The 15681-nt window shown below is 36.2% G+C and overlaps 1 protein-coding gene across 1 annotated transcript in view; it reads left to right on the plus strand.

Moving 5' to 3' along the window:
* Positions 1-15681, plus strand: part of LOC133653278 (ATP-binding cassette sub-family C member 4-like) — a 113343-nt gene that overhangs the window by 20349 nt on the left and 77313 nt on the right. The window contains exons 3-6 of the mRNA XM_062052383.1: positions 4253-4373; positions 9520-9744; positions 11367-11456; positions 15058-15221. Of these exons, the coding sequence (XP_061908367.1) occupies positions 4253-4373; positions 9520-9744; positions 11367-11456; positions 15058-15221 (600 nt within the window). The remainder of the gene's footprint in view (positions 1-4252; positions 4374-9519; positions 9745-11366; positions 11457-15057; positions 15222-15681) is intronic.

A 15681-nucleotide genomic window follows, 5' to 3' on the forward strand; every position in this document is an offset into this window, starting at 1 on the left:
AGCTCGTGGTCCAACATTATATCAACATATACATACAACACATTACATAAGAATATATATATATGCCTGTGTATATAACAATCATCTTTCCTCAAAGGGTAGAAGTTAGTTTATCCATGAACAATGTGAACATTGAGAAGGTGTCTGAAATCAGATTTCTTGGGGTCATCTTAGATGAAAAGTTGACATGGGAAGCTCATATATTGCATGTGAAAAATAAGCTATCTCAAAGCTTATTTATTTTGAAAAACAGTTTCCCGTATAACACAATGAGAATGTTATATTGCTCAATTATTCTACCTTATTTCTATTATTGTGCAGAAATATGGGGAAATACTGTACATATCACAGCAACATAATGCCTTTATTTCTTTCACAGAAAAGAGTTATTGGTATCATTTTTAAAGTAGGATACAGAGACCACACACATCCACTCTTCATTAGGGCAGCATTATTAGACATTGTAGAATTGCATACTCTATTAGTGATGTTCAAAGCTAGAAATAAAGTTCTTCTTACAAAAGTTATTTGTGTTCACGTCTGAAGATGAGAACCCCAAAAGGCCGTATGTGTCACATGAGGGTTATTTGCTTGCTGCGTGGTTGTTCTCCCAATGCAACAATAGACGGCTCCGGAGGACAGCGTGAAGGTAGGCTTTGGTTTATTAAACGTAAATAAACCAATACTACCAAAATGCAGGCAAAACAACAAAAAGGCAAGCGTGCCTAAAACACATGAAGCTAATTACTTAGCATGGGCTAGGGCAGGGGTCGGCAGCCCAAAATGTTGAAAGAGCCATATTGGACCAAAAATACAAAAACAAATCTGTCTGGAGCCGCAAAAAATGAAAAGCCATATTACATACAGATAGTGTGTCATGAGTTATGAATGTAATTAAGAGGACTTAAAGGAAACTAAATGAGCTCAAATATAGCTACAAATGAGGCATAATGATGCAATATGTACATATAGCTAGCCTAAATAGCATGTTAGCATCGATTAGCTTGCAGTCATGCAGTGACCAAATATGTCTGATTAGCACTCCACACAAGTCAATAACATCAACAAAACTCACCTTTCTGCATTCACGCACAACGTTAAAAGTTTGGTGGACAAAATGAGATAGAAAAAGAAGTGGCATAAACAGGGCCGGCCCGTGGCATAGGCCGTATAGGCAAATGCTAAGGGCGCCGTCCATCAGGGGGCGCCACGCCAGTGCCACAAATGTTGGAGGAAAAAAAAAAAAAAAAAAGTTGGTACTATTATTTCTAAATACATAAAATAATCCCACGTTAATTAAAATGCAAAGTAAAGCCTATTTAATAGAAATATTATTTGTTACAACATTACGCCCCCCCCCTCCCCCTGGCACGGTGCGCCCCCTCCCTTCCGTATCATGACTCTTTTTGGACGTCACCACATAAAAAAAATCAACACAAGATGTCAAAACGGCCAAAACTGTCAGGTGCCCAGGGAAGAAAAGAAGAGGAGAAACGAGAAAAAGACAGAGGTAGCAGGTAGCATGCATAACGTTAGCCTACATGAAATTATTTGTCTGTTACAGAATGTGATAGTAACCTGGCTTTTTAGCATTAAGCTAATGTTACATGATTCGGCAATTGCTAATCAATAAATAGCTAGTTCTGTTTTAACGTGGGGTTAATATTGTGGAGGGGGCTAAATTGTTATGGAAAATAATAATGTAACGTTAGGTAATTACAGTACTCCCTGGTGTACAGTAATTTGTAAGTCATTCTAGTTAATGCAATATTAAAAAGCACAAATAGAGAACTCTGTTGGATCCCCTTTTTTAAAGTCATACTGGTTTGATATCTTGTTTTGTGCAGTGCCTTATTTATATTGTATTTTTAATTTATTTTATGAAACTTGTTGACACGTTTTATTTTGTGTTTATGTATGTAAAAAATATTGTATTTCATATATTCATTTTTTATTTTTTGTATTCATTTATTTATCCCTATTTTTTTTAATCTTGTTAACTATTCTGATTGTTAATTTGCTTTCTTTAAGTAAAAAAAAAGGTCAAAGACAAAGCTATTCGGTTTCTTGTGAGTATATACACTTCACTGCCGATGTGGGGGGGCGCCACCTAAAATCTTGCCTAGGGCGCCAGATTGGTTAGGGCCGGGCCTGGGCATAAAACACGTCCTAGAAAGTCGGAGAAAGTTCTTCATGTAAACAAACTAAGGTGAGTTCAAGGACCGCCAAAATTAGTAGGACAAAACGGCGCTCGCCAAATACTCAAATCAGTGAAGCATGTTTAATATAAACAGTGTGCTTTATAGCAATTAGGGAGGTTTGCGTCATGTTTGTCCTCCTACAGAAACCATATTAAAACAAAAACTTTTTTTTTTCCTCATCTTTTTCCATTTTTCATACATTTTTAAAAAAGCTCCAGAGAGCCACTAGGGCGGCGCTGAAGAGCCGCATGCGGCTCTAAAGCCGCGGGTTGCCGACCCCTGGTGTAGCATGTTTAATACAAACAGTGTGTTTTATAACAATTAGGGAGGTTTGTGTCATGTTTGTCCTCCTACAGAAACCATATTAAAACAAAAAATATATTTGTTTCCCCTCATCTTTTTCCATTTTTTCATACATTTTTGAAAAAGCTCCACAGTGCCACTAGGGCGGCGCTAAAGAGCCGCATGCGGTTCTAGAGCCGCGGGTTGCCGACCCCTGGGCTAGGACATGGAATAAACAAAACTTACGTGGCATAGGTGTAACGCAAACAATGAATCCACACCGAGTGACCGGAAAAGGCAGAACTAAATAGAGTCTCTGATGAGCAACAGGTGCGCGAAAAGGCAGGGGAAAATCCTAAGTAACCATGGTGACTAAACTCAGGAAGTGCATAACCAGGAACTAAAAGGAGTCCAAAACAAACCGATAACACAACACATGATTCGACCACGGATCATGACAGTATGACTTTAAACATCCAAGAGTGCCAACAAATTAGAAGCAAAAGTGCTTGTCTGTTGCTGCTGTGAAAGCATGGGATTCTCTAAAGAAAGACTTGAAAAGTTGCAAGAATATCTTTGAATTTAAAAAGAGTTACAAAAAGAGACAAAAAGTGCAACATTAAACAGTTTCAAGTCAACTCAGCCTCAGATTACCTTTTCTTTCCCCCCCCCCAGCCTGGCTAATTTGGCAGTAAGAGGACATATGGGCTCATTTCAGGCAAAACTGGACAATCATGCATTACATACTATACATTACCTTTTGCACTATATTCATTTATATTATTATGTGTTGTCAACTTTGTACTTTTTTATGCCATTGCCTGAAAAATGAAATGAATTGTTCTTCCACCATAGAAGTGGGTCAAAATCTAGTTTTGAATGCAATATGGACTTATATCTGCTGCTATAAAAACATTTGTTATTGCTTTAGCCCTGCCTGACTCGCCGAGGAGAGGCTGCTTGAATGCAGTGGTGACGCTTCAAATGGGTTAGCATATGTTATGAGAGTAGCGTATGTGTGTGTGTGGCCCTTTAATATGTGACAGCATGTGAGGTGAGTGTGTGGGCGAGCGAGGTGAGGGAGTGCAGGGAGCGGCTAGTGTTTTGTTGGATTGGCCGTGTGCAAGACCTCAATAAAGCCACGATTTTGCAACTAATCGCCGGACTCGTCATTTACCCTGGAGTCCGGAGCTGTGGAGACCCACTGCCGGGTAGAGTGAAGGGTGTTGCCCCCGAGAATACATCGGCCCTGGAGGAGTGTCTCCCCTGCGCTCCTCGACTTCGGTCTGGGAGCCGGAAGCAGGAAAGGTGCAACACACGTTTGACGTGTTGTCAGAAGCAGCTGCTGAACAATGTCGGCAAACCTCCGTCCTCCATTGTTGTATCGCGCAGCCAAAGTGTTCCCAAACGGGAGATTTTAACGAGGCAGGAGGGTCTTCCAGCTCTGGCTTTTACATGTTGTCCTAGCCCGGTCGTTGCTAGCATGTGTACTCGTTCGGTACACCTCCGAACCGACACCCCCGTACCGAAACGGTTCAATACAAATACACGTACCGTTACACCCCTATTATTCTTCCATCTGCTCCTTTCTGATCATGGAAATGTATAAGAAAGAAAAAACATAATGAAAGTGTGAACTGTACGTGGCTTGTATATATGCATTTTCATGAAAGGAATACAAAGAAATGATGAAGGAGAACATGTGACCACGTTGCCCTCATCTGACCAGACAAGTGGCTTAGCTTACCCTCTTGCTATTTCTCTCACAGATGCTGGGATCAGGAGGTTCTGGAGGCCACCAAAGAATTACGGAAGCCAAAACTCGCTCGCGGCATCATTAAGTGTTACTGGAAGTCATACATAGTGCTGGGATTCTTCACTTTTGTCGAGGTCAGTGTTGATAAATATAGAATGATATCAAACTGTAGCAAACAGCACACCCGGTTACAGTGGAGCCTCCGTTTACAAACCTCTCTTTTTGCAACAAACTATTTGACCGAGCCGAGTATACCTCTGTTTGCTAACCGTGTCTGTGTGTTCGAACGCTTCATTCGTTAATTGTCATGAGAACCGAACCTGTTCTGGAAAAAGATGCTAAAGAGGTCTTAATTTCACAGCGGCGGTAAAGACACTAGCTCTCTTCCAAGGCCACACACACGGCCCCTACTCCCCGTCCCCTCCCTACTCCCTGTATGCTTCTTTCTGCTTCCTCTCTGTAAGGGGATTTTACTTTTTTAAATGTTTGTTATTGTAGCAATATGGTTGTCAGTGTTTCCCATAAACTGCCAAGATACCTGTGGCGGTGGGGGCGTGGCTATGGGCGTGGTCACCATGACATCATCGAGTAATTTGCATAATTTACTACAATGATATGATTTTCTCTAAAAAGGCTAAAAAAATGTATACTTACTAATTAATAATAACAGTTTTGTTTTAAACGTCCATCCATCCATCCATTTTACAATATAACTACAACACTTTATGTACATATTTATATACAGATTTGAACAATAAGTTATTCACTGAAATATATTTATTGTGGTTCTTACAAAAAATATAACTTATAAAATATAAAAGCTAAAATGTCTCATAAAGCTCTGCCCCTTTAATTAGTGCATACTAAATAATTTAACTTTAGCCTACTACTACAACCATATTATTTACCAGCAACATAAAGTGAAACAGAGGCAGAGGTGTCCTGCCACAGTCAGTAACAAATAAACATAAAACAGTAGTGGTGGTAGATAGACACAGAGCTTCATCAAACATCTGATCCACTGAACAAAGAGCTCCAAAAATCTTGAAATTTAGACTGCCATCAATTTTACTCCCTACACTTAACCATGTGTTTCCTACTGCCTGCAGACTTTGCACCCTTTGTTATATACACATGTTGTGTTTCTAATATAAATACATTTAATAAAGTCAAATACAAATAAGGCAACAAGAGAAGTATCCTACACTTCTCTTTTGTAAAGTAAATCTGAACAGCCGATATGGGCATCTACATCAACTATATATATATATTTTTTTAAATGTTTTATTTTTTTTTTAAATTTGTGGCGGACGTAATTCGTTCGTGGCGGGCCGCCACAAATAAATGAATGTGTGGGAAACACTGGTTGTTAAAGTTACAGATTTTTGTGATTTCTGATCGTTTGTGAGGGCACTAGATAAGATACAGTTGATTCATCACCTTTTTTTTTTACTTTTTTTTTTTAATATACAATACTGTATATCACTTAATATTGTGTTCAAATAGCATAAATCTTAACTAAGATAAAAACTTTTGTCGTGGCTAAAAACCACTATCAGGCATGTGAAGTGTCCGCCATTTTAAACATTTTTTTTTGCGTCAAAATATTACTAAATAAAAATTGTAGTGCGTAAATTGTTTTAATGACATTCAGACTTTGTTGTCTTATCAGCAATTAAACAGTATCTATACAGCCGTGGCTTCTCAGCCCAACAACACACAACACTGGAAATGTGTCCCGTGAAATCCCGTCCGACCGAAACTCTCATATTTGGATGATTACAATCCGAACAATGTTAGTTCCCAACCAGTTGTAGATCTACAGCACAGGTGTCCAACTCAAGGCCCGGGGACCAGATGGGGCCCGCCACTTCATTTCATTTGGCCCTGGAAATAATATGTATCAATAAAGTACTGTAACTTTTCTTCCTAAATGTATTCTTTCCTTCTATTTTGGGAAGAAGAAGAAAAAAGTACTCCATGTAATCGCTAATTATGTTAACTTAAATATTGTCTAATGAATTATATATATATATATATATATATATATATATATATATATATATATATATATATATATATATATAATCAAACTTTCAAACCTTTTTTAAAATAGAAATAAACACTAATAATGATTTCAAAACAAGTTATCCATCAAATTGTGCAATGTAAAAGTAGCAATAGATTTCATGGTCAAATTGTGACATTTACTGTGGTTTTTACAGCATTTTTCTCCAAATGAAAAAGACAGTCCTTTTTTTTACTGTAATAAACTGTGGTGCCGTTTTGGCATTTACAGTAATACACCAAAAAAACTACAGTTAGTGATTTGCGGTAAAAAAAAAAAAAAAACAAGCAAACTGGCAGCTCAGGTGCCAAAATTTTACTGTAAAATTGCAGTTTTTTTATTTACAGTAAAAAAATCAAAAGTACATCTTACAGTAAAAAATACCGTACTCCTATTTACGTTGTTTCTTATGGAGAATTTGCGAACTTTTCGATTTAGGAACCCAGTTCAAAAGCAATGAAGTTGGTAAATAGAGGTTCCGCTGTAGTATATTAGGAGTAAAATTGCAGTTTTTTTATTTACAGTTTTTTTTATAAACCTTTATTTATAAAATGTAACATGTACAAACAGCTGAGGAACAATAATCAAAATAAGTATGGTGCCAGTATGCTGGTTTTTTTTCAATAAAATACTGGAAAGGATAGATGTAGTTTGTCTCTTTTATCCGATTATTAATTGGTTAATCGAAGTAATAATCGACAGATTAATCGATTATCAAATTAGTTGTTAGTTGCAGCCCTAAATTATATATATATATATATATATATATATATATATATATATATATATATATATATATATATAATATATATATATACATATATATAATATATATATATATATATAAAATCAAACTTTCAAACCTTTTTTAAAATAGAATAAAAATAAAATACAGTTAGTGATTTGCGGTAAATAACAAAAAAAACAAGCAAACTGGCAGCTCAGGTGCCAACATTTTACTGTAAAATTGTTTTTTTATTTACATTTTTTTTTATAAACCTTTATTTATAAAATGTAACATGTACAAACAGCTGAGGAACAATAATCAAAATAAGTATGGTGCCAGTATGCTGGTTTTTTCCAATAAAATACTGGAAAGGATAGATGTAGTTTGTCTCTTTTATCCGATTATTAATCGATTAATTGAAGTAATAATCGACAGATTAATCGATTATCAAATTAGTTGTTAGTTGCAGCCCTAAATTATATATATATATATATATATATATATATATATATATATATATATATATATATATATATATATATATATATATATATATATATATATATATATATATATATATATACATATATATATATATATATATACATATATATATATATATATATATATATATATATATATATATATATATATAAATATATACATTTATATATATATACATTTATATATATATATATTATCAAACTTTCAAACCATTTTTTAAATAGAAATAAATACTAATAATAATGATTTCAAAACAAGTTATCCATCAAATTGTGCAATGTAAACGTAGCAATAGATTTCATGGTCAGATTGTGACATTTAGTGTGGTTTTTACAGCATTTTTCTCTAAATGAAAAAGACAGTCCTTTTTTTTACTGTAATAAACTGTGGTGCCGTTTTGGCATTTACAGTAATACACCAAAAAAACTACAGTTAGTGATTTGTGGTAAAAAAAAAAAAACAACAAACAAGCAAACTGGCAGCTCAGGTTCCAAAATTTTACTGTAAAATTGCAGTTTTTTTATTTACAGTTTTTTTTATAAACCTTTATTTATAAAATGTAACATGTACAAACAGCTGAGAAACAATAATCAAAATAAGTATGGTGCCAGTATGCTGGTTTTTTTCAATAAAATACTGGAAAGGATAGATGTAGTTTGTCTCTTTTATCCGATTATTAATCGATTAATCAAAGTAATAATCGACAGATTAATCGATTATCAAATTAGTAGTTAGTTGTAGCCCTAAATTATATATATATATATATATATATATATATATATATATATATATATATATATATATATATACATATACATATATATATATATATATATATATATATATATATATATATATATATATATATATATATATATATATATATATATATATATATATATATATATATATATATATATATATATATATAAATTTTTATATATAAATGTTTATATATATATATATATAAATTTATATATATATATATATAATCAAACTTTCAAACCTTTTTTAAAATACAAATAAACACTAATAATAATGATTTCAAAACAAGTTATCCATCAAATTGTGCAATGTAAAAGTAGCAATAGATTTCATGGTCAAATTGTGACATTTACTGTGGTTTTTACAGCATTTTTCTCTAAATGAAAAAGACAGTCCTTTTTTTTACTGTAATAAACTGTGGTGCCGTTTTGGCATTTACAGTAATACACCAAAAAAAACTACAGTTAGTGATTTGCGGTTAAAAAAAAAAAAAAAAAAGCAAACTGGCAGCTTAGGTGCCAAAATGTTGCTGTAAAATTGCAGTTTTTTTATTTACATTTTTTTTATAAACCTTTATTTATAAAATGTAACATGTACAAACAGCTGAGAAACAATAATCAAAATAAGTATGGTGCCAGTATGCCGGTTTTTTTTCCAATAAAATACTGGAAAGGATAGATGTAGTTTGTCTCTTTTATCCGATTATTAATCGATTAATCGAAGTAATAATCGACAGATTAATCGATTATCAAATTAGTTGTTAGTTGCAGACCTAAATTATATATATATATATATATATATATATATATATATATATATATATATATATATATATATATATATATATATATATATATATATATATATATATATATATATATAATCAAACTTTCAAACCTTTTTTAAAATAGAATAAAAATAAAATACAGTTAGTGATTTGCGGTAAAAAAAAACAAGCAAACTGGCAGCTCAGGTGCCAAAATTTTACTGTAAAATTGCAGTTTTTTTATTTACAGTAAAAAAATCAAAAGTACATCTTACAGTAAAAAATACTGTACTCCTATTTACGTTGTTTCTTATGGAGAATTTGCGAACTTTTCGATTTAGGAACCCAGTTCAAAAGCAATGAAGTTGGTAAATAGAGGTTCCGCTGTAGTATATTAGGAGTAAGTCACTGGTCTGCCTTCACGTGTCTTTATTTCACTTTCCACATCAGGAGGCGATAAAAGTGATCCAGCCGGTCATTCTGGGGGTTTTGATACGCTTTTTCGAGAACTATAACCCAAACGATGAAAAGGCCCTGTACCGGATCCTCGGCTTCGCAGCCGGGCTTTCTATGTGCACCATTGCCCTGGCGCTGCTGCACCACCTGTACTTCTTCCACGTCCAGCGAGCTGGCATGCAGATCCGAGTGGCCATGTGTCACATGATCTACAAAAAGGTGGGTAGGCGTTGTTAGGAGAGATCAAAGTCTCCGCTGGTTACCCAAGTGTGCATGGGAATGTTTCAGGCCAGCTCTCGGGCATCTGCCAAGACCTTTTCACAGAATCTGTGTGGCATAAAGAATCAAAGCACAAAGAGATTGTCCTGTGACCTTGTTGCTTAATAACTCCCCGGGTATGTTCAGGCCTCAGAACAACTTAATCTCAACATACCTAATAGTATCGACCACTTTTTGCCACTGTGTTGTTAGTTCAGGTGTTCCTTGTTCTTACGACGTTTTGTATAACCCTGTACTAAAACACTCATACGAATGATTGATAATGTTAAAAAAATATATAATTTACTCTCATTTACTTCGGTGCATTTTATTTGCGGATGATACCACTTTATTTTATTCAGCAGAAAGTATAAATGACGTCCTACTAATTGTAGAAAATGAATTCCAGAAAATGATGATGTGGTTCAATGGCAATAAATTGTCCTTAAACTAAATATATGATTTTTGTAGTAAAAGGAAATACGTTGACGCGTCATTCGTTAATAATGGATTATAAATGGAAAGGACACATGAGATTAAGTTTCTGTTACAGAACTTTCCTCCAGAAGGTCTTATCTTTGTCCATGTGATGTCAGATGAAACAAAATATATGCAATATGTTTGGAGGAGAAAATGTGAGGCCTTTAATCCCAGGAACACCATACCTACCGTCAAACATGGTGGTGGTAGTATTATGCTCTGGGCCTGTTTTACAGGACAATGACCCCAAACACACCTCAAAAGTGGTAAAGGAATGGCTAAATCAGGCTAGAATGAAGATTTTAGAATGGCCTTCCCAAAGTCCTGACTTAAACGTGTGGACAATGCTGAAGAAACAAGTCCACGTCAGAGAAGCAACACATTTAGCTGAACTGCACCAATTTTGTGGTCAAAAATTCCAGCAGAAGCTTGTGGATGGCTACCAAAAGCGCCTTATTGCAGGTCAACTTGCCAAGGGACATGTAAGCAAATATTAACATTGCTGTATGTATACTTTTGATTAGTCACATTTTCAGTAGAGCCATAATAAATTCATCAAAGAAGCAAACTTCATGAATGTTTTTTGAGACCCACAAGTACTCTATCACAGAAAAATAAGAGTTGTAGAAATGATTGGAAACTCAAGACAGCCATGACCCGATGAGCTTCACCTGAAATGGTTTTCACTTCACAGGTGTGTGTTGTATCTAGACCACATTGGAGAGAATGCCAAGAGTGTGCAAAGCAGTAACCAGCAAAGGGTGGCTAATTTGAATCAAGTAGAACATATTTTCAGTTATTTGTACATAACTCCACACGTGTTCATTCATAGACAATCTACAATGTAAATAGTCATGAAAATAAAGAAAACGCATTGAATGAGGACAAGGTGTGTCCAAACGTTTGGCCTATACTGTATATACGAACTGTACTGTCCATTAAAAACTCAACTTCCATTCCAGTCGTGAGAACGGAACTCAAATGTGCTCCCAACAAAACATCCATTGTTTTCTCACTCCATTTCCATGCTTCTGCACACCATTTTGTAGTTGATTTGGTTTGTAATGTAAATGGTGATTTGACTTGTATGTTTCTTTCCCTAGGCTCTGTGCCTCAGCAGTGCCGCCATGGGAAACACCACCACTGGCCAGATCGTCAATCTCCTATCAAATGACGTCAACAGGTTTGATGATGTATGTTTATGATGTATCATCTCTGTCGTGACCATTGTTATGTGTGCTGACATGCTGCTACACGCTGGCTTTTGTTTATTGATCTGAGCTTATTCAGACAGATAATACTAGGGGTGTAACGGTACGTGTATTTGTAGTGAACCGTTTCGGTACGGGGGTTCCGGTTCGGGGGTTCCGGTTCGGGGGTTCCGGTTCAGTTCGGAGGTGTACCGAACGAGTTTCCACACAGACATATTAAGTAGCGTAACGCACGTTGTGTAAACAATGCACACCGAGGCACAACACACGGCATGCTAGCAGCTAACGGGCTAGCATAGACTGACCATACGTCCTCTTTTCACCGGACATGTCCTCTTTTTGCGGAGCTGTCAGGGCGGAGTTTCTTAAATGCCTCAAATGTCCGGCATTTTGAGTTAGGGTTGCGTGTATTTTCAATGTACGTTCAGGGTTAAGAAGGGGTTAAAAACAAAAATTGGTGAGGGAGGGGCAGAGACAGACAGAGAGAGAGAGAGAGAGTTATGATAAACGTGTATGCGTCGCCAGGCTCTGCTTTTTATCCATAGATTTATCACATTTAATTTGTTATTATCTATAGCAGGGGTGTCAAAAGTGTGCCCCCGGAGGCCATTTGCGGCCCACAGCTAATGTTTTAAAGGCCCACGGCACATTCTGAAAATACTATTCAAATAAACAAAAACATAACAAAAGTGAAATAAAAAAGCTTAAAGGTGAAATGTAATTTAGAAAAAGTTGACTAATAAAACAAAGCTGTTTTTTTTTTCTTTCAAACTGTCATTGCTCAAAAACATAATATTGAATCATAATCAATGTTATTATGAATTATTGACCTATGCAAGGTTCCCATTACTTCACATCAAATATTACACTAAGAAAAATATTTTTGGTGGAAGATTTTGCAAATTTGGTAAATAAATAACCCAAAAATTTACATTTTGGTGTTTTCTTACTGTACCAAAAATGAACCGAACCGTGACCTCTAAACCGAGGTACGTACCGAACCAAAATTTTTGTGTACCGTTACCAGTGTTGGGTTGGTTACTGAAAACCAGTAACTAGTTACAATTACTAGTTACTTTATTCCAAAAGTAACTCAGTTACTAACTCAGTTACTTACACCAAAAAGTAACAATGTGGTCTACATACAACACACAAACAATGTGCTCTACATACATCACACAAACAATGGTCTACATACAACACAAACAATGTGGTCTACATACAACACACAAACAATGTGGTCTACATACAACACACAAACAATGTGCTCTACATACAACACACAAACAATGTGGTCTGCATACAACACACAAACAATGTGGTCTACATACAACACACAAACAATGTGGTCTACATACAACACACAAACAATGTGCTCTACATACAACACACAAACAATGTGGTCTACATACAACACACAAACAATGTGGTCTACATACAACACACAAACAATGTGGTCTACATACAACACACAAACAATGTGGTCTACATACAACACACAAACAATGTGGTCTACATACAACACACAAACAATGTGGTCTACATACAACACACAAACAATGTGGTCTACATACAACACACAAACAATGTGGTCTACATACAACACACAAACAATGTGGTCTACATACAACACACAAACAATGTGGTCTACATACAACACACAAACAATGTGGTCTACATACAACACACAAACAATGTGGTCTACATACAACACACAAACAATGTGGTCTACATACAACACACAAACAATGTGCTCTACATACAACACACAAACAATGTGGTCAGCATACAACACACAAACAATGTGGTCTACATACAACACACAAACAATGTGGTCTGCATACAACACACAAACAATGTGCTCTACATACAACACACAAACAATGTGGTCAGCATACAACACACAAACAATGTGGTCTACATACAACACACAAACAATGTGGTCTACATACAACACACAAACAATGTGGTCTACATACAACACACAAACAATGTGGTCTGCATACAACACACAAACAATGTGGTCTACATACAACACACAAACAATGTGCTCTACATACAACACACAAACAATGTGGTCTACATACAACACACAAACAATGTGGTCTACATACAACACACAAACAATGTGCTCTACATACAACACACAAACAATGTGCTCTACATACAACAAAGGGCCAATTTATTTCAGGCCAGAAAAAATTGACAAAACTATTTGAAATAGCTGCAACATAATAGCAACATAATAGCTGCAACATAATGGCACTTTAACTTTAACTCCAAGTAGATAGGATCTTTGATCCAAGACACAACTTACATTTAACTAAAATGTTATTTTCTTTGTGCTCGACAAAAGAAAAGTATTGAGAATGTCTCCATGTTAAAAAACTCGACTTCTGGCTTCGCCATGATGTCTTGTTAGTTGTTATGAGAGTAGCGTATGTGTGTGTGTGTGTGTGTGTGTGTGTGGCCCTTTAAGATATGACAGCATGAGAGGTGAGTGACGTCAGTGAGTGAGTGGGCGAGAGAGGTGAGGGGGCGGCGACAGTGAGTGAGTTTAGGTGCTCTAGCTTGCTGGATGGCTGCGTCCAATAAAGTCACAAAGTTGCAACAAACGGCCGGGCTCGTCATTCACCCTCAGCTGTAAAGACCCTCTTCCGGGTAAAGTGAAGGTTGTTAGACCCGAAGTACGGCTCTGGAGGAACGTGCTTTCTGTGGGTGGGGGAAAGCACGCCTCTTCTTTTCCACCGGAGCGCTCCAATAAAACACACTCAGATCTTCAGTTTCTAGCCGATACTACATAAAAATAACGTAAAATAACGCACTAACGGTAACTGAGTTACTGTATATAAAAAAATAACGCGTTAGATTACTAGTTACCGCCGAAACTAACGGCGTTACAGTAACGCGCTACTTAGTAACGCGTTAGTCCCAACACTGACCGTTACACCCCTAGATAATCGAGTCGCTATCACCAGTTTTTGCTTTTTTGAACCAGACTAATTGTTGTCCAACTATGTCTGCATGTTCTGTCAGGTTTAAGCACCGAACTATCCATTAGACAAAACAAGAAGCAAGGAATCAGGCAGAGACAGAGTTCAATTCACTCGGTTACAGTCTCACCCTACGCTCTGAGGCACAGCCCACGCGCTCCTCTATTTATTCAGTTTGGGAGTTCCCTAGTTACATGGCTGAGGCTGCTTCTAAAGGGAGGAGTCACACATTATGCCAGCAGCTCAGTACGCACAATACGTGATTATTCAGATCGGAAATGTGCTTGGGGGCCTTGTGATTGCGCCCTGTCTCTGCTTTGTCTGCCCGCTGTTGATATGACTTATCTTCGTTGAGGTCCTGGTTCGTCCTTGGCTGTTAGCAGGCTGAAAGACAGAAACATCTGCGGCGAGGCCACTCCTTACTTGCAGTGGAAGATAACAAGTTGTGTGCCCTTGCATGAAAAGAAAAAGTACAGCCTGAGCACAATAGATAATAACTAGAGCAACGGCCTTTAAGCATAAGAGTTGTGTGACAACTTATATATAATTATTCTAACATTTTCACTTTGTTGTTTTCTTTTCTGCAACAGGTGACAATCTTCATCCACTTCCTGTGGGTGGGGCCATTGCAGGCAGCGGCGGTCGTGGGCCTGCTGTGGCAGGAGATCGGGCCGTCGTGCCTGGCGGGCATGGTGGTCCTCATGTTCCTGATGCCCGTGCAGACCTTGTTCGGGAGGTTCTTTTCCAAGTTCAGGTAGCACCCAGTTCATTACACAGAAATATACCCAACGTAACATGTAACGACATGACAATTTCATGCCACAGTTATTATTACTGTCACGGTATTGTTGAATGTGCACAAAAAGTACGTACACACTAGGGCACTAAGGCAACACATGATGTAAGTGTCTATATTAGCTATATTAGCCTACTATCAAAATGACTTTAAACGTCTTATATAAGTGTTATAATGAAGGCAACACATGATGTAAGTGTCTATATTAGCTTTATTAGCCTACTATCAAAATGACTATTAAAGTCTTATATAAGTGTTATAATGAAGACAACACATGATGTAAGTGTCTATATTAGCTATATTAGCCTACTATCAAAATGACTTTAAACGTCTTATATAAGTGTTATAATGAAGGCAACACATGACGTAAGGGTCTATATTAGCTATATTAGCCTACTATCAAAATGACTTTAAAAGT

Source organism: Entelurus aequoreus, linkage group LG07, assembly GCF_033978785.1.
Source record: "Entelurus aequoreus isolate RoL-2023_Sb linkage group LG07, RoL_Eaeq_v1.1, whole genome shotgun sequence".
Lineage (NCBI taxonomy): Eukaryota > Metazoa > Chordata > Actinopteri > Syngnathiformes > Syngnathidae > Entelurus > Entelurus aequoreus.